Raw genomic sequence first — 24496 nt, forward strand, 5'->3', positions numbered from 1 at the left:
TCGCGGCACCGCCGTCACCACTCAGCAACGCGGGGCCGCCTCGCGACTCGCCTAAGCGCCTGCCACTCACCTGCGTTCGTCCGCGCGCAGCGGCCGTTAACGGCCCAGACGGTTTCTCCATTCGAATGCCATTCGTTCCCCCAACCGCTCAGTTGACGTAATCGCAGAGGCTCTGAGGAGAAGCTGCCGTCGCCGCAGTGCGTTGTGGGGGATGTAGTTTGATAAAGAACAGGGGACTTTCTTCTTCTTCTTCGTCTTCTTCTACTGCTACTACTATTATTATTATTTATTTTATTTTATATTATTTTTTATTTTTATTTTTTGTTTATTTTCATTATTTTTTTCGCAGGCCGGAACTTTTTACCTCAGTTTCAGTGGAGAGGCGGAGCGGAAGTGGCGAGGCGGTCCGCTCGTGTTTTGCGTCCCCCTCCCTGTGATAAGCCCTGCGGCGGCGAGGCCCTGCTGGACCTTCATGCCAGGGTTTGAGTTGGCGCCGGCGGACGGGGGTTGCCCCGTGGTGCTGCCGCCTGGGGAGACAGTGATAGGAAGAGGTGCCCTGCTGGGAGTAAGTGCCCCCCTGGCGGCGCTCCAGAGGTGTCTGGGGTAGGCGGGTGGGTCGGGGTGGAGTTGGTGTAAGAGGAAGAAGACGGAGATCTTAGATCATAGGACTGTAATGTTGGCCTGTATACCTGAAGGAGCGTCTCCACCCCTTCGTTCGGCCCGGACACTGAGGTCCAGCACCGAGGGCCTTCTGGCAGTTCCCTCACTGTGAGAAGTGAAGTTTCAGATAGGTAGCCGTGTTGGTCTGCCATAGTCAAAACAAAAAATTTTTTTCCTTCCAGTAGCATATCTGAAGAAGTGTGCATGCACACGAAAGCTCATACCAAGAACTAACTTAGTTGGTCTTTAAGGTGCTACTGGAAGAAAAAAAATTTTTTGTTTTGTGAGAAGTGAAGTTACAGGGAACCAGGCAGAGAGTCTTCTCAGTAGTGGCGCCCAACCTGTGGAACGGGGGGGGGGGGGGATGAAGACATGAAGGAAATAAGCAGCTATCCTATCTTTAAAAGACATCTGAAGGCAGCCCTGTTTAGGGAATTTTTAAATATTTAATGCTGTATTGTTTTTAACACTCGATTGGAAGCCGCCCAGAGTGGCTGGGGAAACTCAGCCAGATGGGCGGGGTATAAATAATAAATTATGATGATGATGATTATGTTGGAGGGGACCACATGGGTCATCTAGCCCAGTCCTCGGCCATGCTGCAATCCTGCCCCCAGGGTGGGCTCGAACAACCGACCTTCTGGTTAACAGCAAGACGCACTGACCGATTGCACCGCACAAATATTTGCAGCTTAAACTCGTGATGCCCACCACCCCCCAAATGAGACTGTTGGTCCAGCTGGCCTGCTATGTTCCAAATCTGGCTGGGGGGGGAGGCTTTCCAACTTTTTGGCTGCATGCAAATCTTTCGCAGCATCTCTCCGAGAGGAAAAAAAGGCAGCTACTCCAGGTGGTTGTGGCTTGGTGGCAGGGAGCCTGCTTGGCATGCAGAACGTCCTCGGTTCAACCTCCCGAGTGGCATCTCCAGACTGGGCTTTGGAGAGGGAGAGACTCCCTATCTGAAATTCCAGAGAGCTATTGATGCCAGTTTGTGCAGACAATAACTGAGCTAGACGGACCAATGGTCTGTGTAAGGCAGCTTCCTATTTATTTAGGATGGGCCATAGCACAGCGGCAGAGTGTTTGCCTTGCAAGCAGAACGTCCCAGGTTCAACACCCTCCAGTGGCATTTCCAGACTTAGCTGGGAGAGAGAGACTCCCTGTCTGAAATACTGGAGCCTTTGCTGCCAGTCAGTGTAGACAATGCTGAGATAGAGGGACCAATGGTATAAGGCAGCTTTCTGTGTTTCTCCTACTGCAGTGGCTCTCCATAGATCTGGGCTTGGGTTACTCTCTTAATAATGTGTCTTGGAATCTCCACTTTTAGGTGAGAGACTAGGAGACTTGCAATGGAAGCTGTTTTTTCCCTAGAGTCAACTAGGTTTAAACTGGGTGTTTTAATATTATTGTATTAATGACCAAACATGCTATAACAGAACACACAACTAGATGCAATCTTTGTACAGTACAATCCTAGGAATTCTATCCAGTATATTTAGTCTTGTAGTTCCCAATGCATTTTTGCACTGCATAATCTGGTGTGCAAAGAGACAGACTTCTGGTTGGAAAGCCAGCTTTATACACATGCAAGGACACTAAGCAAAATTAGCTAAAGGCATACTGAGAGGCTCCCTTTTGCACCTTGTGTTATTGGTGTGTGTGAATTGCACTCTAAGGGTGTACAGTGGTACCTCGGGTTACAGACACTTCAGGTTACGGACTCCGCTAACCCAGAAATAGTACCTTGGGTTAAGAACTTTGCTTCAGGATGAGAACAGAAATCTCACGGTGGCAGCGGGAGGCCCCATTAGCTAAAGTGGTACCTCAGGTTAAGAACAGTTTCAGGTTAAGAACGGACCTCTGGAACAAATTAAGTTCTTAACCCAAGGTACCACTGTACAACTCACTCGGTGCTGAAAGTAGTCTTGCTGTTTACAAAGCCATGGAACATGAGGATAGTCTTCCTGTCGCCCAGCAGTTCCTTGCATTGGCTGAAGCTGAGCAAACTGTTGCTGTTTCTTCATCTGATGTGTTAGGGAAGTTTGCACGAGTCCCTCACACATTGGAAGTGTATATGGTGGGGTTGTGGGATCCCAGTTAGTATCCTAGTTAGCAGCCCTACCCAAATTATGATATCTGTGCTGGCCCCATAGGCCACCTCCATGTGATTGAGGATCCACATTCGTCCAAAATGGAGGAGTTCTATGTACATAGAGCTACTTCATATGGCTGAATGTGCAATCAGTGAACAAAGGGGCTAGCTAAAATGACCAGTGTTCTCGATGCTTGAGGCGGGTTGTGTAAACCCTCATAATTACACACAGTTCTCTAGCCACAAGTCTGGGAGTAGTTCCAGTTGCTGCTGTCTGTTGCTGGGAATATTCTTAGCAACTGGTGGAGAACACAGGGTGAAGAACGGACTGTGAGGGGAGGGGGGCGTTTTCCCCATTCCCTTCCCCTCCCCATTTCACCTGAGTTGTGTTGTCTTTTTGGTCAAGTGTATTACACACTAGAGGTCACAATCCACTGATACTGTAAATATATCCCCCTCACTATACTTTTTGAAGCCCAGAGAGTATGTTAGTTGCCCATTTGGAAGTAATCAGAGGATGTTCTTGGGAAGTGACTTCTCTAAATTCAATTATGATTGCTTTAATTACTTTCCCTCTTAGTTGTATTAGTTTCTTGTGTTTGTTAGTTTGTACACTTGGTTTTATATTGGTGCTTTTAATTACTACCCTACACTAGTTGTGGTGCTGGTTTATTAATTTCTACTCTTCCCTTTGTAGGCCAGATAGAATTTATCTATAAGGCATGAATTTGGAGAGTAAACTTTTCCTTGTAGATGTCCTTTATAGCTAAAAAAGAATCACCCCACTCTTAATATATTCCTATAACCAACACATATCCTACTTTATATTGATGCTCCAAGTATCACTATAAGATCTTAATAAGTAACTTTAATGTTGCAACTACACAAAGTATTCTAAACACCATTGTCTGGAATTACCAATTTGCCCTAGAATGACTTATCTAAATAGAGGTTTTAGGAGGGTTGTTTTTTAAACAAAAACCAAACACCTCTCCCTCCTCTGTCTGCTTTCAGTTGAAACTCACAGGTATAGAAGGAAGCTTCTTATTTTGATAAAACTCAGATTTCTATTTTGCTTTTGTTGGCTTTGATGAAAGTTTTAGCATTTAACTTGTCAACAAAGTGAACAATATTTTTATACTAAAAAGTGAAGCTAACAAATTTTGTCACCACAGTAAAAACTATATAGTAGCTTTATTATTTTTAGATATCTTTATTTTTGGGTTTTATGCCCCCACTGTTGACATCTGTCGGTTTTGTGTCTTTACAGATTACAGATAAAAGAGTATCCAGGAAACACGCTATTCTGAAAGTAGTTGGTGACCAGCTTAGCATCAAACCGGTAACTGTTTCCTATTTCTCAGTACAATAAAATAATAAAAATCAGTCTTGGAGGTTCTGATTTTACATGTTCTAGCTTTTATCTTTAATGCTCCAAACAGAGATTGGGATAAAAATGGTAGTCTATTCCAAAATAAGGTAATTAGGCCTGTGTCTGTAATTAGGCCATATCATCTGTAGTAAGAGTGTCTTCTTAATTGGCAGGTCCATATAAACCCCTGTTTTTATCAGTCGACTGAAAATGACCAACTATTGCCAATGGATACTGATAGATGGCATCAGCTGAGTCCAGGTGACAGATTTTCCCTGCTAGTAGACAAATATATCTTCAGGGTTCTCTTCATTTCTTCAGAGGGAGAAAGTCTGCTAAGGTAATGCTATCTGATGTGAAAATCTAGAACAAGTGTTGTTTGCAATGTATAACAGTTTTATCTTTCCATACTGTAGAAGTGGGGAATCTGTGGTCTTCAAATATTGTTGGACTTCAGCTTCCATCATCCCTGACTATGGGCCTTGCTGTTGGAGTCTAGCAACATCTGGAGGGTCACAGGTACCCCAGCCTGACTGTATAATATGCTAAATAAGTCAAAATTTGTTTGAGTCAAGGTAATATCCATTAGCAAAATATATTATTTATCTTGTTGGTTGTTTAGCACTACTAAGCTGTGCCATCTATTCCATGGAAAAATTAAGGTGGTGTAAAAGGTTCTTAATGTGCACAATGTTGCTTGAAGATTATGGTACAGTCATACTAGTATATATTATCTTAAATGTCTAATTCTCCTATGATGTTAGAAGATAGAAAAAAGAATATTTTCCTGAAAAGAGAAAACATAATAAGAGTTGCTATGCCAGGAAATTAAGTGCAAAAGTGCAACATCGCAGTGACAGTAGAATTTTTTCCTGTAGTATCCAAGAGAGAGAAAATTGCTTTTTTATCAAGTGTTAATGATAAATGGAAAGAAGTAGCATTGTTGACTCTGCTTTCTGCTTACAGAACAGTGTAGTGCAGTGGTTTTCAACCCGTGTGCCATGGCATCCTTGGGTGCCTTGAATGATGGTCAGAGGTGCCCTGGGCAACACTGGCCTCTGTCCCTCTTTCCTTTCCTCCCTCCCCTGATGTCTTCTTGCATCTCTGCTTCCTAAGGCTTGCACAGCTGTTTGTTGCAGCAGCCCTGGCTACAAGCTCCGTAGGCGAATGGTGCCTCTGGGGCTGGTCAGGGGGTGCTGATTGCCAGGAGCTGAGGTGGCCTTGGAGTAAGCAAGCCAGCCAGTCCGCCAGCCCTTGCTGTTGGGAATGGATAGATAAGTCCCAGGCCCCTATGGGGCAGTACAAGGAGGCATCTCTTTTGGGGTGCAGGGGGGGGACTCAGAGACCAGGGGCGGCAGCAGTAGCTGCCTGAAGAACTCTCAAGGAGAGGCTGAGAAAACACTCCACAAGGGAGGGTGTCAGAGAAAGGGTGAGAGTCTGCCAGCTCTGCAGGCAAGGTGTGACATAACTGATTAGTGATACACCATGATTATTTTACAAAGAACCTTTGTGTCATGCAATAGGAGAAATGGGAACCTCTGTGTAAAAGACATACCAAATCGACCTACCTCATCACTTCAGCAAACCAAGATGCCTCGCGGACAGCCTTCATCACAGCAAACAACATCCTCCAACAAGAGCCAACTTTTGGAAGTAAATTCACGATTAGAAGAAGCAGCGGAAATCCCAAAGAAGGTACCTTATCAACGTTAGAGTACATAACGGACGTGAATAGATTGTGTTTTTGTTATGGACAAGTTGGTGGAACTTTATGGGATGACTGCTGTGGATACATCTTGAGCATGATGGCATGGAATAGACCGTTTCAAAGGTTCTGTTTCTGAATAATGTTGCTTGTTCCTTTCTCAAATTAAATCTTAACAGCTCTGTCTTGTGTGTTAGACTTGTTTTCCAAGTTGCATGAGGCAGACTGACTGAAACCAACTGTGCCACTCCACAAAGGAGACTTAATGTTGCATCTGGTCAGCATGAAACTATTTTCCTTGTGAAGGAAATGTAATACAAAATGTACCCAAAATGATCTAGGATACATTTTCTCAGTTCCTTTGTGCCTTCTTTAGATATTATGCCGGTGCCTGCTACGCTAAACAATGATGTGTGTTTGGTGAATCACCAATTTTCATTTTAACAAGGTTGCAGTGTGGGCTCTTGCCCAAACATTTTTTTCAGTGGCAGTATGTGTGGCAGAATTCATGCATCAAATAACAGGTCTTTCCACTTTCAAGATATTGTTAGTGGTATTCTCTTTGTCTCTTCCTGCTTTCCTATTGATGGTAATTGAATCCAATATATATTATGTGTACCCAAGTCCTACTTGGAATTAATGGACCTAACATAATCTGTCAGGTAATGTCAGTGTCCTGAGTAGGACTCTTGTGTAGGACTAGCACTGAATTCCACTCATTTATTTCACAAATTAATGTCATATTTTTCAGTTTTCTGCTAGCATTTCTGAAAATGAAGAAGTAAGACTTCTTCAAAGGAGAAGAGTGCTTCCAGCATGGATGCTGCAAGCAGACATAATAGTCCAAAGTTCATCAGCCTCAGGTTCAGGAAGAGGTAAGTCTTTTTTAGATTGTATTGTATTATTGCATTGTAAAATATTACAACATGTGCAGTTCTTCAGAGTTTGAATACCACCATTTCTAATAACTAATGTCATTTGCAATTTTTCATAGGAAATAGTAGAGAAATAAAACAAAGTCCAGGGAAAAAGCGAAAAAGGACTGAAAATGAAGATGCTGCCCTTGCTACACAGGTGTTGTAAACAGATCTGCTCTTTGTTGCAGATATTTAAAACTACGTTTGTATTGTGTTTCTATACCCTATGCAAACCCTTTTTGTGTATCAGGACTAGCAGTCAATAGAGGAGAGGCTCCCCTCTCCCATAATATGTGCACCGTGTCTTATCTGGTGTTGTTTTAGAGTACTAAATTTGTTCCATACTTGGAAGCTCAGTCATGAAAGCTTAACAAAAGAATGACATGAATTCTGTTACACTGAAGACTATATTTCTCCATGTCCCTTTGCAGTTAACTCATTGTTTTCCATTCTGTTGCTAGAGTCAGACAAATTAGATCAGCCAATTCCAAATGGTTATCATTGGGTGTGCAAGTCAAGTGCAAGTGCACTGAATTATGGGTATAGAGTAGCCTCCTGGAAAGCCAATTGCAAGGAAAGAGAGAATTCCTTCCAGCTCAAATGACTTCATGATACACGGACAAATGTAGGTGGCAAATATATTTTGTGGCTTTGATTCTTGAAGTTGGAGTAGAACCAAACAGCTTGATTTTAATTACACTTCCTTGCAAGTATGTATATCACATAGATTTTAATTGGTTTTATATCCAAATAAATTTGCTTAGAATTTCAACCGGAGTGATTGGTGAGCGCAACCGAAGTTATAGCTTGAGTTAGTGGATAGAACTATCACAAAATTTTGTGTGTGGTGTGGGATTTGGGAACTGCAGAACTAAAATTGGCTGGCAAAGCCACATTAGCTTTCATACTTCTGTGTATTAGCCAAGAGAGATTCTATTAGAAGAATTGGATGTTTTCAGTTCATACTAATGAAAGCTAGTCACAAGAGAGATGCTCATGTCCAATCCTTCAACATCTACTTTGAAGATATACATATGTTTAATGTTGGTAACTTCAAATCCCAGTATTTTCTTGGCACAGTAGTGGAAATTATTCTTGAAACTCTTCCTGCAATACTAATTAGACATTTTTCAGTCAGGTGTGTTAAAGCATACAATGGAGGCTGTCTTTGAAGACACAGGTGGAAAGCTAAATTGCTCAGGATAGCTTTGGAACTGTGTTTGCCCTTCTACTCTATCAAGCACAGAGGCATGCATGGTCTCTTTCAGTAATGTTTCAAGCCAACTTCATCTTTCCCAATTCAGATTCTTAATGCTGTAAAATGTTGCTTTCTCTAAATATGGAGGTAGTGCCCCCTGCTCTCCATATCTCCATTCAAATCCTTCATCAAATCCCTTCTTTCAGGCCTGTGGTTTCATTTCAAGTTAGCGTGCATAGGATTGTAGCCATAATTGTGACCAAGGTTAAAAACATATAACTATAGGCTCCCATTCATACCCTTGACTCTTCCTCCTGCCTTCTATTGTTTTCCTAATAGTTTATTTATATTATAAGCTCAGTGGGGGCAGGGACTTGTTAAGCTTTTGCTCTATAAAATGCCATGTACATTGATGAATTAATCCAACTTCACTAGGCACTATTCTTCTGCAGTGTTGTGGACTGAAATCTGTTTCATGAATAATTTCACACTTATTTCCACAGGATATAAAACATCTATCTGCTGAACCTATTGTGAGAAAAATGGAAAAGAATGAAAGCAAAATGTTACCCCAAAGAGCTGTAAGTCCTACAGGGCAATGTAATCGTCAACTTCATAATGAAGAGTTACAGCTCAACACAGATGGACTCGCTTGCCAGCCTGCTGAAATGGATACAACTAATAAAAATGAAAACAGTTTGGAGAATGTTAAATGTAATTCTGAGCAATTTCATCAGGACATGTCACAAACTCCGGTTCACCAGGGTGAGATTCAAGAGCTTCTTCTCAATCCGTCTACCGAAACAAGCATTTCTAATGTAACTGGAAATCAAGATGTACCACAAAATACTAACAAAACCGGACACCAGAGGACAGCTTGCCTCTATGGGAGAAGCTGCTACAGGTAAAATCAAATTGTCAATCTTCTAAGTGAACTGATTCAGATAACCTCCTGCTATATAGTAATGTAGTCTGTGGGCAATGGAGATCTTATATTGCCAGCTCTTAAGTTAAAAGCCTGCTTTAATTAAGCTAGTGAGCAGATGAGTGGCAGATGAGAAGTGAATCTAGGGGATTTTATTGAGATAGATAAAGAGTGTGATGCTCTGTTAAGCAATATGCAGTTTAGGTAAATAAAAAACAATTTCCTCCAGGAAATAGAAACAGAATTCTACAAGGCAATAATAGCATTGTAGCTTGTACTATGAATAGCCTTTAAAAAATTGTACTGAAGTTTTGGGGTGGAAGATAAACTTTAACAAACATTGTGGTGCTAAACTTCTGCACTTGGATAAGGTCTATTGAGTTTAGTGGGCAGATCCGCAAATCTGGAAAAATTGTTCTTGCATTGCAAGTAAAATGAATATTGGAACAGAGCTTATCAACCATCTGCCAGGATGTACTGTTTGCTTAACTCGTAATTGCTATCATGTAACATGCACCGGGGACTGCAAATGTTCTGAACATTTTATATACTGTTGGATAAAGCTGGGGAAAGTCCTCTTTGAGTAGACAGAAACATACCTGAGGTATTTGTAACAATGGGTGTATTATCTGTTATTCCTCAACGTTCTATAAGTAATAATGAAAGGAAATCCAATCTGGATGCACTCCTGTGATAAAAGTCTATCGGAAGCAAGAAGGAATGGCATGCTGAAGAATTACTGAAATAGCTATACTTTTCAGGGTAAGAAAGAACAGGATATTAGTGTTCTGTCCTGTAGATCGCCATAACCAGGGGGCTGCATTTAGAAGATACATGCTTGATTTAGTTTGTTGCATGGCATGGCATGGCATTTTTCTAGCTCTGTTATATGAATTACATATTTTTAGTATAGCTTATGGTGTCTTTTTAATTTCACAGGAAAAATCCTATACATTTTCAGCAGTTCAGTCACCCCGGAGATAGTGACTATCATGATACGGAATCTGTAACTCAAGCTGAAAATGATAACAGACCTGAATGCCCTTATGGAACTGCTTGCTACAGGTTAGAAATTTTGCCTACTACAAATTATTACTTTTAATATTTTAAGAGAGGGCATGTACTTATATCTCTGGAATTTTATTTTAAATTGTGATAATTAAATATTTCAAACCTATCCTGACATTTGATGTGTCAAATGTGCCTTATAATGATAAGCTTAAAAACACCTGATGAATATATGACCTTCACAGATAAAATTTTAAATTACAGCCTTGTCTAAACTGTTGTTAAGGGCTGTGAAACCATGGCAAACCATAGATAACAGTTTGGGGCTGTTTTGCAATGTTGGAGACTGTTTCTTGACCAAGTTTGAGCAACAAACCATGGTTAAGTGTCGTGTCTGCACTGGACAGTTTGGGCTTGCTTCCAACAGGGTATCCGCTCTGTTTCACATGTGATCAGATGGGTGAATACAATAGAGCTCTTTTTGATAATGGCACTGAAACTGGAATGTCCTCTCCAATGAAATACTCCAGATTTCCTTTCTGGTTTTGGGTAACTGTTGGAGGACTCTTCAGAGCAGAATGTCCCATTGTCAGCTCTAACTTATAACATGGGAGCCACTTTAAAAATGTTATCATATGTCTCCATTACTCCCCTACTCCCAGCTCAATCAAATTCAGAGAATGAAAGGGCTGTAACAGCTGTATAGAAAAGAAAAATTTAGCAGGCACAGCTGGTTTTGTATGGGTGAGAAGCTTGTTGAATTTCTCTCCCCTGCACAACTACTAAAAATACAGGGGTAGCAAATTGAAGTCCAATGCCTTATAGGTAAAGGACCCCTGGATGGTTAAGTCCAGTCAAAGGCGAGGGAGCCAGTAACAGTTTTCTGGGTCGTGTGGCCAACATGACTAAACCGCTTTTGGCATAATGGAACACTGTGATGAGTGCCAGAGCACATGGAAATGCCAGTTACCTTCCCGCCATAGTGGTACCTATTTATCTACTTGCACTGGTGTGCTTTCGATGTGCTAGGTTGGCAGGAGCTGGGACAGAGCAACAGGAGATCACCCCATCACACAGATTTGAACTGCTGACCTACTGATTGGCAAGCCCAAGAGGCTCCGTGGTTTAGACCACAGTGCCACCAACATCCCTTTTACAAAGTGATAGAAGCAGGGCTTTTTTTCAACCTGAACTTGCTGGAACTCAGTTCTGGCACCTGACAGGTGGGTGCCATTGCCATTATAAGAGAACAAGGAAGGAGTTGATTGTGAGTTCTGGCACCTCGTTTTCTAGAAAAATAGCACTGGACAGTACAGTACAGTAATCACTTTCCACAACTGGGACACCATTTCCTGAGTTGACTAGACCCAACAGAAGATGAGTGTAAGTTCTTAGAAAAGTTCAGCTTGGCAGCACCCGAAAGATGTACCCAGAAAATGAGACTTGGTACACCACTTTCGAAGAACCACATGTAACTCTAAAAAGGCAACTCTAGGGCGAGGGGAGATTAGGGTGGGGGGAGATTATGGGTTGTATCTGGTGGTTGCATGACCTGCAACCTATCTTTCTCTTCCCTTCCCACTACCACAAGGTTCCTCTGCCCCAATTCAGGAGATTTCCTCCACACACAAACACACCACAGCCCTGTACAACAAATCCCACACAGTTCAGTAGCCCTTCATAAGCCTCTGGAGAAGATTTTCAGGGCTGTAGAGGAGAAGGAGGCTTGGGGGAGAAAAAAAAAATAGTACAGTGGTACCTCGGGTTAAGTACTTAATTCGTTCCAGAGGTCCGTTCTTAACCTGAAACTGTTCTTAACCTGAAGCACCACTTTAGCTAATGGGGCCTCCTGTTGCTGCCGCACCGCCAGAGCACAATTTCTGTTGTCATCCTGAAGCAAAGTTCTTAACCTGAAGCAGTATTTCTGGATTAGCGGAGTATGTAACCTGAAGTGTATGTAACCTGAAGCGTATGTAACCTGAGGTACCACTGTAGTCTGAATTGTCTTCTGCAACCAGTAGATATAATTTTGTTTTGCAAGTGCAAATCACACAATACATTGATTAAAAAAAACACATACAGTAAAACCACATAGTTGATTGGTTTACATTCAAGGCCTCTTAATAGTAATTTAATTTTCCTGTTTTTTAAATACTCAGTACTTTGTACTGTATACCCTCTTAATCTTTCCATTTTTGATAGATATGTACATCATTCTTCAATACATTTAGATTGTCCAATAATAAAAACTTAAACTAAAAACTTAAACTAAGGGCTCAGACTGAAATCTTATTCATCTGGAAGTGAAAAAACAAACCTCCAGTTTGATTAAGCATCACTGTACTTGTCCTCCCTTTTTAACAAAGATGAAAAGCATTTATTTTGCCTGCCTTTTTTCTTTCTCTCCCTGAAAGGATCAGTTAAACACTTTGAAGCTACAGTACACAAAATGACTGATTCCTCCTCCCTCTTCAACACAACCCCCTGGAGAATTATGGTTGTAGCTTTCATTGGTTAGAAAATATTATTAAAGTTATGAAGACTATACAATGGGAAGTTCAGGTTTCATCTCTTTCTCCCCACCCTGCCTTTTCTTTGCAGGAAAAATCCACAGCACAAGCTGGAATACAAACACACTGTGCCACCAGGTAAAGTGCTTTGGTTTCATTATATAGGAAATGTAGAGTCTATATCTGTTAATACAACTGAGTGAGGAGGACCAAACAGTGGGCCTAGCTGGTGCCTAGCACGCTCATAAAAAGGGATGCTTTTCGTTGTTAAGATTTTTTTTTTATATAAAATTTTTATTAGAGTTGTTAAGATTTTCAAGCTAAAAATTAAACTAGCCAACAAAATCAAATGCTCAAATGGTACAAATATAATGCAGCTGTATTGCAGCTGAGATACAAGAACCTGTCCATACCTATATGCAGTAACTATTTCTCAGAGTTTAAATGGGTTTGCAGCGCAGTCCTTTGCATGTTCATTCAGAAGTAAGTCCTACTGTGTTTGGTGGGATGTACCCCCTTATGTGTATGTAGGACCGTAAGAAGTCTTACAGTGTGATCCTATACACATTTACTTTGAAGTAAGTCCACCTGAGGAGGTTACTTGCTCCTCAGTAAGTGTGCTCAGATTGCAGTCTTGGACCTTCTCCTTCCTCCAGGCTTTTAGGCAAACTGCTTTTGAAAGTCTGCTTTCAAAGACAGCCAACGATATGGCAAATGTGGTGCATGCCTATTGTTCAAAGAAAAAATCCCATGGGGCTATTCCAAGCACCTTGCATAAATAATAATTCAATTCTGTGAGTGGAGCAGTGTCCATGCACACAGTACAGGCATCATACATGGGGAGTTGGTTCAAAGAGTTATAAGTGTACCCAAAAATCTCATATAGCCAAAATTACATTTGGAGCCGCCTCGTGGCCAGCCAGACCATCTTTTATATGGCAGCCAGTGGGGGCGGGGTGGAGACCAGAGGTGGGATGAAGCTGGAAGCCCCAAGCAGACCTGGTGCTTTTCACACTGGATCTGCTTAGGGTTTCCAGCTTCCTCCCACCTCCCGTCCTTCCTCTCTTCAGCCCACGTTTAACCACGTATGGTTGAAATAGTGTGTGTTAAATGTGCAGAAGATGCAAGTTCCCTGCTCAGGACTTTCTTGCCTCTTCTTTCCCTTTGCCATTCAAAAGCCTTGGGGGAAAGCTATGACTGTTTAAACTGGTATGATAGTGCTTTAAATGTGTGTTGTAGATGGGGCCTTGGATGAAATTCATACACACACTGACATTAGCTAAGGAAGAAAGCCCCTATTGGTGTAAAAGGACAGGTTTGGGGTTTGTTTGATTTTTTTGACTAAGGCTAATAGCAGCTGGGGGCGTGTTCATTGGGACTGTAGCTGAGGAGAGAAGGATTAAGCATCTCCCAATGCATTGTGGTCCCATTGAAAATTACCCACTTCCAAGAACTTCCTGTGTAGTTCGGCTCTCAGATACTATTAAAATATGGAACAGTTCATTTCTATTGTTGCCTTGGTAATGGTATTTTTTTTTGTTTCTTTAGAACCTGAGAGGAGGCAGACAAGACCGAAGGCTATTAAAAAAGGTTAGGATACCGTGTATTTATCCAAAGATAAATAGCTCTGAGTAATTTCTCATGTACTTTCTGTAAGCAGACAACTTGCAGAGTGTTGGTTTCTCTTTGAAATAAGATTAACTTTGAACAAGATTAATAAGAAAATATACAGGAACAAATTATGGATTTGCTTTTACAGCCCACCTTTCTTCAATCATGGAACTTGAGGGTGTTTGCTGGTGGCCTCCGCGGAGTCAGCCAATGCTGAAACCCAGAACTGCCCTAGCTAGGACCGCTCCTGCATTTTAAGAAGAGTGGAGCTCTTCTTATCATTCATTTGTCTATTGCTGGGTCTCCACAGTGCTAATCCTAATATTCAAATATTCCATATGATGAATACAACAAGCTTGACTTAAAAAAGCTTTGTAAAGGAACACTGGGTCCCTACTGAATTCACATACAAAGACATGGGGTGGGATTCAGCTAATGAGTCCCATCAGAAGCGCTGCATAAGGACTTCCACTTTCACAAAGGAGCTTCCCCACCTCCACATGCCCCTGTGCTCCCTGAAATTTTCTCATCTAGAAAAGTTAAAATGCATACAATAGCAAATTTGCTTACAAATCCGAATGGTTTCTGATTTGGGCACTCCTTTCTTGATAGCCATTTAGAATTCTTAGTGTAGATATGGGTGACCCAGTAGTTCAATTAATTTTAGAAGGAGAGTTTATCCCCCTCCACACACACTCCCATTAGAATAATGAAGTCTGCATAAGGTAGTGACTGGTCCTTCAATCATGTCCTTGCTTGCTAGCCCTTTCCTGCTAGGCAGTTACTGCCAAGATGGAGAAGGAGAGGCACAGTGGGAGCATGGAGACAAAATGGGGTGGATTTGGCAAACCTGCCTGTTGGTTCCTGTGACTTCTCCCAAGACTTAAAACTTGTTGAAGGTTAGAATAGATGAATGGCATCTTGGATTCCGTTCCAAGATGGCGGCGCGTTCATACACTGCGGCTCTGAGATCCCAATACCTCACCTACTCACGCACAAAACTGGTAAACATCGGGCTCACAAGAAAAATAGAGATAACTAGAGAGTTTCAAAGGTCCCACAATATACCAAACTGCATAAGATCTCTATGGATTGTCGACGGGAGGGGGAAGTGCCGAAAGAAGCGAAAGAGAAAAGAGCGAAAGCAAAAACGTGGTTGCAGAGCTGGTCGGCTTCGAAAAAGACCCACGAGACCAGCACTGCCAAGCGTCTTCCTGACCACCAGATCTCTCGTCCACAAAATCGACGAACTACAGTTGCTGATGGCAGCAAACAAGCTTCTTTGTGAGAGCTGTATGGTAATTATTACAGACACTTTGCTACATTCAGCAGTACCGGATGCAGCAGTTCGAATAATTTATCGCTCTGATAGAAACAGTGATTCTGGTAAAGCTAGGGGCGGCGGAGTCTGTATTTACATACACAATGGTTGGTGCGTTAACAGCAAAGTAGCTTACAAGTATTGCTCCCCAGATCTAGAATTGATGGCAGTTACATGTCGGCCATGGGAGCATATTCACCCAGTGCTTTTCCAGCTGCATTGGCTCCCGGTGGAGTACAGGGTCAGATTTAAGGTGCTGGTTTTGACTTTTAAAGCCCTTCACGGCCTAGGACCCTCGTAGGATCGCCTCTCCTGATATGCCCCACGGAGGACCTTAAGGTCCATATATAGCAACACCCTAGAGGTCCTGGGCCCTAAGGAAGTTAGATTAGCCTCAACCAGAGCCAGGGCCTTCTCAACACTGGCTCCGGCCTGGTGGAACGCTCTGTCTCTTGAGACCAGGGCCCTGCGGGATCTGATCTCTTTCCGCAGGGCCTGTAAGACAGAGTTGTTCTACCTGGCCTTTGGCTCAGAATCAGTTTGATTCCCTCCCCCTTTTTCTTTTTCCTTTCTCCTCCTATGATGAGATTGTTCCCTGATTGTTTTAATATTGTATCTTAATCTTTTAAATTGTATTTTAATCAACTTGTTTTTATTATTGGTTGTTAGCCGCCCTGAGCCCGGTCTTGGCTGAGGAGGGCGGGGTATAAATATTTTTTTATTATTATTATAAAAAAAATTATCTTGCAGCCACATAGAGTTCCATTGGCCTTTATTACACACTGCAATGCACAACGAACCAGAGTTCATATTTTCCTATGAATCATCTACTGGGAAGGGGAGGTGTCACCTCTTACATACCCAACTGATCACTATGCTCTGCAGGAGAGGGCCTTCAGTAGTTACAATCTCATCAGGAAGTTGGTTCATGTGATGTAGCAGCACCTACCCATTTGAACTCCTCCCATTATATATCACTTTCTTTTCTGTGCCTCTTGAAGACCACCCTCTTCCAACAAGTCTTTTTAGTACATTTTTTAAATCATAGTTTTTATCTGTATTTACCTGGGAATTTTTAGGGACGCGGGTGGCGCTGTGGGTAAAACCTCAGCGCCTAGGACTTGCCGATCGCATGGTCGGCGGTTCGAATCCCCGCGGCGGGGTGAGCTCCCGTCGTTCGGTCCCAGCTCCTGCCCACCTAGCAGTTCGAAAGCACTCTTTTTTTTTTAATAGATATTTATTGAAGTTTTCAAAAAATAGAGAGAAAAAAAACAATTAAAAACACATAAAATTTACATTCCTTACTTTCAAAAACATATTTCCTTGACTTCCCCACACCTCCCCTTCTTGTATTCCAGTTCCAATTTTTAGCTCAGCAAGTTCTCTTAAGTGCAAGTAGATAAATAGGTACCGCTTTATAGCGGGAAGGTAAACGGCGTTCCGTGTGCTGCGCTGGTGCCGGTTCGCCAGAGCAGCTTCGTCACGCTGGCCACATGACCCGGAAGTGTCTTCGGACAGCGCTGGCTCCCGGCCTCTAGAGTGAGATGAGCGCACAACCCTAGAGTCTGTCAAGACTGGCCCGTACGGGCAGGGGTACCTTTACCTTTACCTTTTACCTGGGAATTTAACTTGTATATGGTTTTTATTTATTATTTTGAATAACTTTGGAATATTTCATGTGAAGCACTTCATAAATTAAGCAATTTTTTTTAAAGGTAAGTGTGACCACCAAAGAAGAAAGAGGAGCAATGGCTAGAAAACCTTTGGTTCATTAGTTCTTAAAGTATTTACCCTTATTAGGAGACCAGTAGCTTAGTGAGTACAGTGGTACCTCAGGTTAAGAACTTAATTCGTTCTGGAGGTCCGTTCTTAACCTGAAACTGTTCTTAACCTGAAGCACCACTTTAGCTAATGGGGCCTCCCGCTGCTGCTGCCACGCCACTGCTGTGCGATTTCTGTTCTCATCCTGCAGCAAAGTTCTTAACCCAAGGTACTATTTCTGGGTTAGCCTCTGGTTTCTTCAGAAAGGTATATTTAAATACCTTTTTCGGACTTCCGGGTTGGCGCCATCGTCTAATGGCGGATTCCCTCCGAGCTCCGGAGGGAATCGGCTCAACAGGGGTCGGGTTCTGCCGCGGCGGCGACGCGGGGACCCTTAGAAACCACAGGCGCTGAAGCCTGTGGACCTGGTGACTCGGCGGGCACCATTTGTGCCCCCCCCGACCCGCAAAGGAGCCTTTTTAAAGGCTCTGGAACGGGGGACGGAGAGCGGCGTGGTGCTGTGAGTCGACTGCTTCCCCTGCTGAGTGAAGCCGCATGCCATGGACGGAGAGCGCTAACTTCTTCCTTTGAACATTTGGATTAAAAGTAACGACCCGTGAGTAACACGGTAATTCGACTTAAAAGGGAAATTTTCTATGGGAATTAGGCACGATCGGGTAAGGTGTTAAAAGGAAGTCCGCCTACCCGTCTTGTAAACATCGTAAAGCAAGGATTTTATTACTAAGGTTGTGAGAATACCTTTCTTCTTTGTGGAGAAAAGCAATTAACTTTACATTGGGGCAGTTTAACTGAGTGTGCTGGAGGATAAGAGCTAACATTGAGAACTGAATTCACCCCTCCCCCAAGACCCGGGAGCGATCAGTGAGAGAGCCTGCGGAAGAGACATAAAGACTTTGACAGCTGTTAAACTAGCTGTCAAAGTTGGAAGAAAAGGGAAACTTTGTTTTCTGCTGACTTTGCTGGTTATATTCGCTACAATTTGGTAACAAACTGTTAAAATAAAGAAGAAAAGGCTAACTTGGCTTTTGGGTGGGAATTGGAAGACATTAAGAAACTAGAATCCCTCTAGAGGGGGTTCAGGACATTACAAAAATGGCTGTAAGTGGAAAAATACTGGCTGAACTGGAGAAGACCTTCTCTCTCCTGGGAAAACTGCAGGAACAGACGGCTGTTTTGACTGTGAATGTCACAATATTGAAGGGAACAGTAAATAAAGTTGCTGAGCCTGGAAGGGATATGATTCAAGTTCCTGCAGATGAACAGGGAAGTGTTGTTGTTGATTTAAAAATCCTTACAGCCAAACAAGAAAAGGAATTTGAGTTATCTGAGAATGTGTTTAAAGAGGAACATGAGGATCTGAAGGAAAAAGAAGGAGGAGCTATGATGTCGCAGATGATTAAGGAGAGCCAGAGGCCTGTTAAGATGGATACAAAGGAAAATAAGAACAGGATGATGAAAATTTGGTTTGAATTGAAGAATGGAAATTGGAGAGATCTCCTTATATGGAGATCTGAAGACATATGGAATACAAACTTGGCTAATGTGGAAATTGGAGCCTTTGGGACATTTGGACCTATGAGAAGTAAGAAACAAGATCTTGGCTCCATTGTTAAATATGGAGGTCTGGCTGGAAGAAATATGGACCTTATTGGAACAGAGCTTCTTCGAGATTCGGAATTTAAAATAAAGGACTATCAAAAAACCCGGCAGAGAGAAATTGAGAGAGAGTTAAGTGCCTCAGACGTGAGGTCACCAGGCTGATTGCAGATGGACTGATGGACTTTGGTTGGGGTTCGAAACCGGGAAAGGGGGTGGTGGGGCTTTGGGAATCCAAAGGGTGTATAAATATATTTTGTTTTAATTAAGTTGGTTTTGCCACTAACATAAAAATGGGGATTTTGGGGAAGGGATTTGGGGCCGACCTTAGAAAAAGATTGTTAAGAATAAGTGTTGATGTATAAAGATTGAGGTTTTTAAGTTAAAATGGGTTAATTAAATTGATGGGGCGAATTTAGGAAAAGTATTTTAAGAATAAGTATTGATATATAAAGATTGAGGTTTATAAGTTAAAATTGGTTAATTAAAATGAATTAGAGAAAATAAGGTAAAGTGTGGGGACAAGAATTTGCTGAGCTAAAAATTGGAATTGGAATACAAGAAGGGCAGGTGTGGGGAAGTCAAGGAAATTGGTTATGGAAAGTAAGTAATGTAAACTTTTTCAATTGTTGCTTTTTCTTTTTCTTTTTTCTCTCTTTTCTCTTTTTTGTCTTTCTTTTTTATTTTTTGAAAATTTTGATAAATATATTTTTTTAAAAAAATATTTAAATACCTTTTTCATTTCGTTATATATCATCTCCCAGAAAGCCTTAATCCTTGGGCACGTCCACCAAAGGTGAAAGAATGTACCTTCTGTTTCTTTACATTTCCAACATTTGTTATCGGGCAAATGATAAATTTTTGCCAGCTTGACTGGGGTCATGTACCACCTGTATATCATTTTCATAATATTCTCTCTTAAGGCATTGCATGCCGTAAACTTCATACCTGTGGTCCATAACTGTTCCCAGTCAGCAAACATAATATTATGTCCAACATCTTGTGCCCACTTAATCATAGCAGATTTCACCGTTTCATCCTGAGTATTCCATTTCAACAGCAAGTTATACATCCTTGACAAAATCTTAGTTTTGGGCTCTAACAGTTCTGTTTCCAATTTTGATTTTTCCACCTGGAATCCAATTTTTTTGTCCTGATTATATGCCTCCATTATTTGATAATAATGAAGCCAATCTCGCACTTTATTCTTTAGTTTTTCATAACTCTGCAATTTCAATTTGTCTCCTGCTTGTTCCAAAATTTCCCAATATTTCGGCCAATTGGCCTCCATATTGAGTCTTTTCAAGGCCTTTGCTTCCATTGGTGATAGCCACCTTGGGGTTTTATTTTCAAGTAAATCTTTATATCTTATCCAGACATTAAATAGTGCTTTCCTGACAATATGATTTTTAAATGCTTTATGTGCTTTGACCTTATCATACCACAGATATGCATGCCAACCAAATACATTGTTAAAACCTTCCAAATCCAAAATGTCTGTATTCTCAAGGAGTAGCCATTCTTTCAACCAGCAGAAAGCTGCTGATTCATAATACAGTTTAAGGTCTGGCAGGGCAAATCCACCTCTTTCCTTTGCATCCGTTAAAATCTTAAAATTTATTCTGGGCTTCTTGCCCTGCCAGACAAATCTAGAAATATCTCTCTGCCACTTCTTGAAACAATCCATCTTGTCTACAATTTGCAATGTTTGAAACAAAAATAACATTCTTGGCAATACATTCATCTTTATCGCAGCAATACGGCCTAGCAGTGAAAGCTTCAAGTTTGACCAAATTTCTAAGTCTTTTTTCACTTCCGCCCAACATTTTTCATAATTATCTTTAAATAAATTCACGTTTTTGGCTGTCATGTTAATCCCCCAGGTATTTCACTTTTTTAACCACTGTTAAACCTGTCTCATTCTGAAACCTCTCTCTTTCATTCTCTGTTAAATTTTTCCCCAAAACCTTTGTTTTTAGTTTATTCAATTTAAATCCAGCAACCTGACCAAAATCTTGAATCAGTTCCAAAACTCTTTTGGTACTAGATTCTGGCTCCTGTAATGTCAGTACTAAATTGTCTGCAAATGCTCTCAATTTATACTGTTTAGCTCCGACTTGTATACCTTTAACCAACTGGTCTCTTCTAATCATATTCAGCAAAATCTCCAGGACTGATATAAAAAGCTATGGGGAAATTGGGCAACCTTGTCGTGTCCCTTTCTCTATCTTAAATTCCTCCGTCACCTCATTGTTAACAATTAGCTTGGCCTTTTGTTCAGAGTAAATTGCACTTACACCGTTTCCAAATCCTTCTCCCACCCCCATCCCCTGTAGATTTTTCTTCATAAAACTCCAAGAAATGTTGTCAAAGGCTTTCTCCGCGTCCACAAATATTAAAACTGCTTTAGTGTTAATATTCACTTCTAATTTTTCCAGAATGTTAATTATATTCCTCATATTATCAGACAAATGTCTACTCGGAAGAAAGCCTGCTTGGTCTTTATGAATCTCTTCCATCAACACTTTTTTTAATCTCTTAGCCAAAATATCTGCAAAAATTTTGTAATCCACATTAAGTAGTGATATGGGGCGGTAGTTCTTAAGCTGAGTTTTTTCAGTTTCTGTTTTCGGTATAAGTGTAATATATGTTTCTTTCCACGATTCTGGTACCTTTTTCCCTTCCAGTATTTCATTACAGACTTCTTTTAAAGGTTGTACTAACCATTCTTTTAAAGTTCTGTAATATCTTGAAGTCAGTCCATCTGGTCCTGGAGATTTGCCCAATTGCATGTTCTGAATGGCATCTTCTATTTCCTGTTCAGATATTTTACAGTTCAACATTAATTTACTTTCTTGAGGGATTTTTTGTAATCCATTTATCTTCAAAAATCGATCTATGTCAACTTGTTTCTGTGGCCCTTGTGTGTATAATTGTTTGAAGTACCTCTGGAAACATTTTTTAATCTCAGCTGGGTTCTGTATGTTCCTTCCTTCCACTTCTAGGTTTGTAATAGTATTTAATTTTAAGGGTGCTGTCTTTTTTACTCTACAGGAAGAAGTGTTTTGGATGATGATAGTGATAATGATGGTGAGCCCAATGAATACAATTTGAATGACAGCTTTATAGATGATGACGAAGAGGAAGAAGAGTGTGACCCTACTGATGAAGACTCTGACTGGGAGCCAGATTTTGAAGACAAGGATGATGAAGATGTTGCCACACTTCTGAAAGAAGCACAGAAGATTGTTAAAAGCAATAAGTAGTTGTACATATATTGCAAATGTAGTGCACAATTCAGTTGAAATACATGAAACGTCCTGAATTCAATTTAGTTTAAATGATTCACTTTAACCCTTAAATCAAGTTGGCATAAATGTTCTCTTGATTCTGTCCCTTGCATTTAAGAAGACAAGAGGCAATTTGGAAGACAGTCAATAATAATTTATTGATACCAATTTATATCTCAAGATATTGAGACCAAATAGATTGGTTAATGAACAAAAATATATTGGTCAGGTTGAGAGAGCTTACTCCAACTCAATTAGTGTGAAGGGGATGAAAGCATTTAAATCTGGCTCAGTAGTGCCAGTTGAGTGGTAATTTCCCCTCTAAGAATAGTGGTTTAGATGAGCCTTTACCTCGAAATCATCTCTTAAATTTTGCACTCATGTAAATCTTAAATGCTGTTTTCTCACAGCTGGTAATGTCTGAGAGAAAGTCGTGTATCTTGAGTTGTAACACTTAACACTACTGATTTTAATGCCTGATGTACTGTGCCACATACGGCATTGAGGCTTAAACTAGGAAGTTCATGTTAAATGAAGGGAACATTATGTTGCATATAAGTAATCATCATATACGGTAGATCATGACAGTTTTAGATGGACAGTTAAACCAAGTTGGAATTTGGTTCATTAGTTGCCAAACTGGTAACCAGGCTGTAAACAATCACTGTCTTTCATATTCCAGCTAATAATACAAACGGCATTTGTTTTCTCTCTGTATTTCAGAAAAAGGTTTATAAATTTATGATGAAAGCAATTATGTCCCAAATCTCTTTCCAGTATTATTGTTCTTCTAAAAGTGATTGTACAATACTACGGCACTCTGTTTCTTTACTCTGAAACATAAATCCCAGGTGACTTGGCTTTGCACTGGAATCTGAGGCACAGGTTTTTCTGTAAAAACACTGATTTACATTTAAATAAGCTGTGTAGATATTGAACATGAAAGTCTTTTTGAAAAGTAAATAAATCAATATTGCCACTAGCCCTGGGCAAATAGCAATTCCCCCAGGTAAACAGCCGAGTAGCAGCAACTTTTCACCCCTCACTGCAGCAGTACATGTTTTAGATTCCAGAAGAGTGTTTTGCACAGCTGTTAAGGGCAAGAGAGTCAGTCTTTTCATTTTAATGACTTTTTCCAAGTTGAGGAAAAAGTGTTGCAGAGCAATCCCAATATCAACATTTTGTTCACACAATAACTTCATCCAAACTAGGGATAATGTGCCTCTTTTGTAATCAGTAGGTCCTCCCCAAAAAAACTTGGGCAACCAATTGCACAGAGCACTTGATAGTATCCTGCAGATAGTGCTCTTTCATATAACTTTGTGAACAAGATGGAGAAATAAAAATGGCTCTGTTATTATTGTTCTTTAATTGTTAGTTGTCCTGAGAATGCTCCAGGGTTTGAGAGTGTTATATAACTGTATTAAATAAACAAGATTCACCTGAGGTTTACCCTTCTGATTTAACATTTAACTAGTGAGTGGATTGACGTAACGGTAGGATGTGAGTGCTGCCATGGAGATGGACCCATACAGAGCAGGGGTAGTTAGTGAGGTGCCCTTTGTGTGTTGCTGGACTCCCATCATACTTGATCATTGGCCATGTTGGTTACTCCAGATAGAAAGTTCAAGCAGCGACCATTTTGCATGTGGCCAATTGACGCACGGCCGCTGATGCACAGGCCCTTTTGGACCAGGAAGAGGGCAGAACACAAGGTGGGTCAGGCTTACAGCACTCTGCTGATCTGTGTGGGGGACAGGAACGGAATCCCTGTGCAAAGTGGTCTCTTGTTGTTGTTTAGTCGTTTAGTCGTGTCCGACTCTTCGTGACCCCCTGGATCAGAGCACGCCAGGCACCTTTGTCCTCCACTACCTCCCGCAGTTTGGTCAAACTCATGCTGGTAACCTCGAAAACACTATCCAACCATCGCGTCCTCTGTCGCCCCCTTCTCCTTGTGCCCTCCATCTTTCCCAGCATCTTCTCCAGGGAGTCTTCTCTTCTCATGAGGTGGCCAAAGTACTGGAGCCTCAGCTTCACGATCTGTCCTTCCAGTGAGCACTCAGGGCTGATTTCCTTAAGAATGGATGTGTTTGATCTTCTTGCAGTCCATGGGACTCTCAAGAGTCTTCTCCAGCACCATAATTCAAAAGCATCAATTCTTCGGCGATCAGCCTTCTTTATGGTCCAGCTCTCACTTCCATACATCACTACTGGGAAAACCATGGCTTTAACTATACGGACCTTTGTTGTCAAGGTGACGTCTCTACTTCTCAAGATGCTGTCTAGGCCTGTCATTGCCCTTCTCCCAAGAAGCAGGCGTCTTTTAATTTCGTGGCTGCTGTCACCATCTGCAGTGATCATGGAGCCCAAGAAAGTAAAATCTGTCACTGCCTCCATTTCTTCCCCTTCTATTTGCCAGGAGGTGATGGGACCAGTGGCCATGATCTTCGTTTTTTTGATGTTGAGCTTCAGACCATATTTTGCGCTCTCCTCTTTCACCCTCATTAAA

The 24496-nt window shown here is 41.3% G+C and overlaps 1 protein-coding gene across 2 annotated transcripts; it reads left to right on the top strand.

Annotated features, from left to right (window-relative positions):
• The first annotated feature begins 24 nt into the window (after positions 1–24).
• Positions 25–22741, top strand: APLF (aprataxin and PNKP like factor). Of its 2 annotated transcripts, none has more exons than XM_053380475.1 (11): positions 25–197; positions 4023–4094; positions 4298–4464; positions 5648–5819; positions 6581–6704; positions 6824–6903; positions 8448–8848; positions 9809–9934; positions 12479–12525; positions 13936–13977; positions 21752–22741. In XM_053380475.1, the coding sequence occupies exons 3-11, from the start codon at positions 4352–4354 to the stop codon at positions 21961–21963; spliced, it is 1317 nt and encodes a 438-aa protein (XP_053236450.1). In that variant the 5' UTR covers positions 25–197; positions 4023–4094; positions 4298–4351; the 3' UTR covers positions 21964–22741. The 2 variants fall into 2 exon arrangements, with proteins under 2 accessions (XP_053236450.1, XP_053236449.1); XM_053380474.1 differs by lacking the exon at positions 25–197 and adding an exon at positions 350–565.
• Positions 22742–24496: the final 1755 nt, after the last annotated feature.

Source organism: Podarcis raffonei, chromosome 3 (genome assembly GCF_027172205.1).
Source record: "Podarcis raffonei isolate rPodRaf1 chromosome 3, rPodRaf1.pri, whole genome shotgun sequence".
NCBI classification, from domain to species: Eukaryota; Metazoa; Chordata; class Lepidosauria; order Squamata; family Lacertidae; genus Podarcis; species Podarcis raffonei.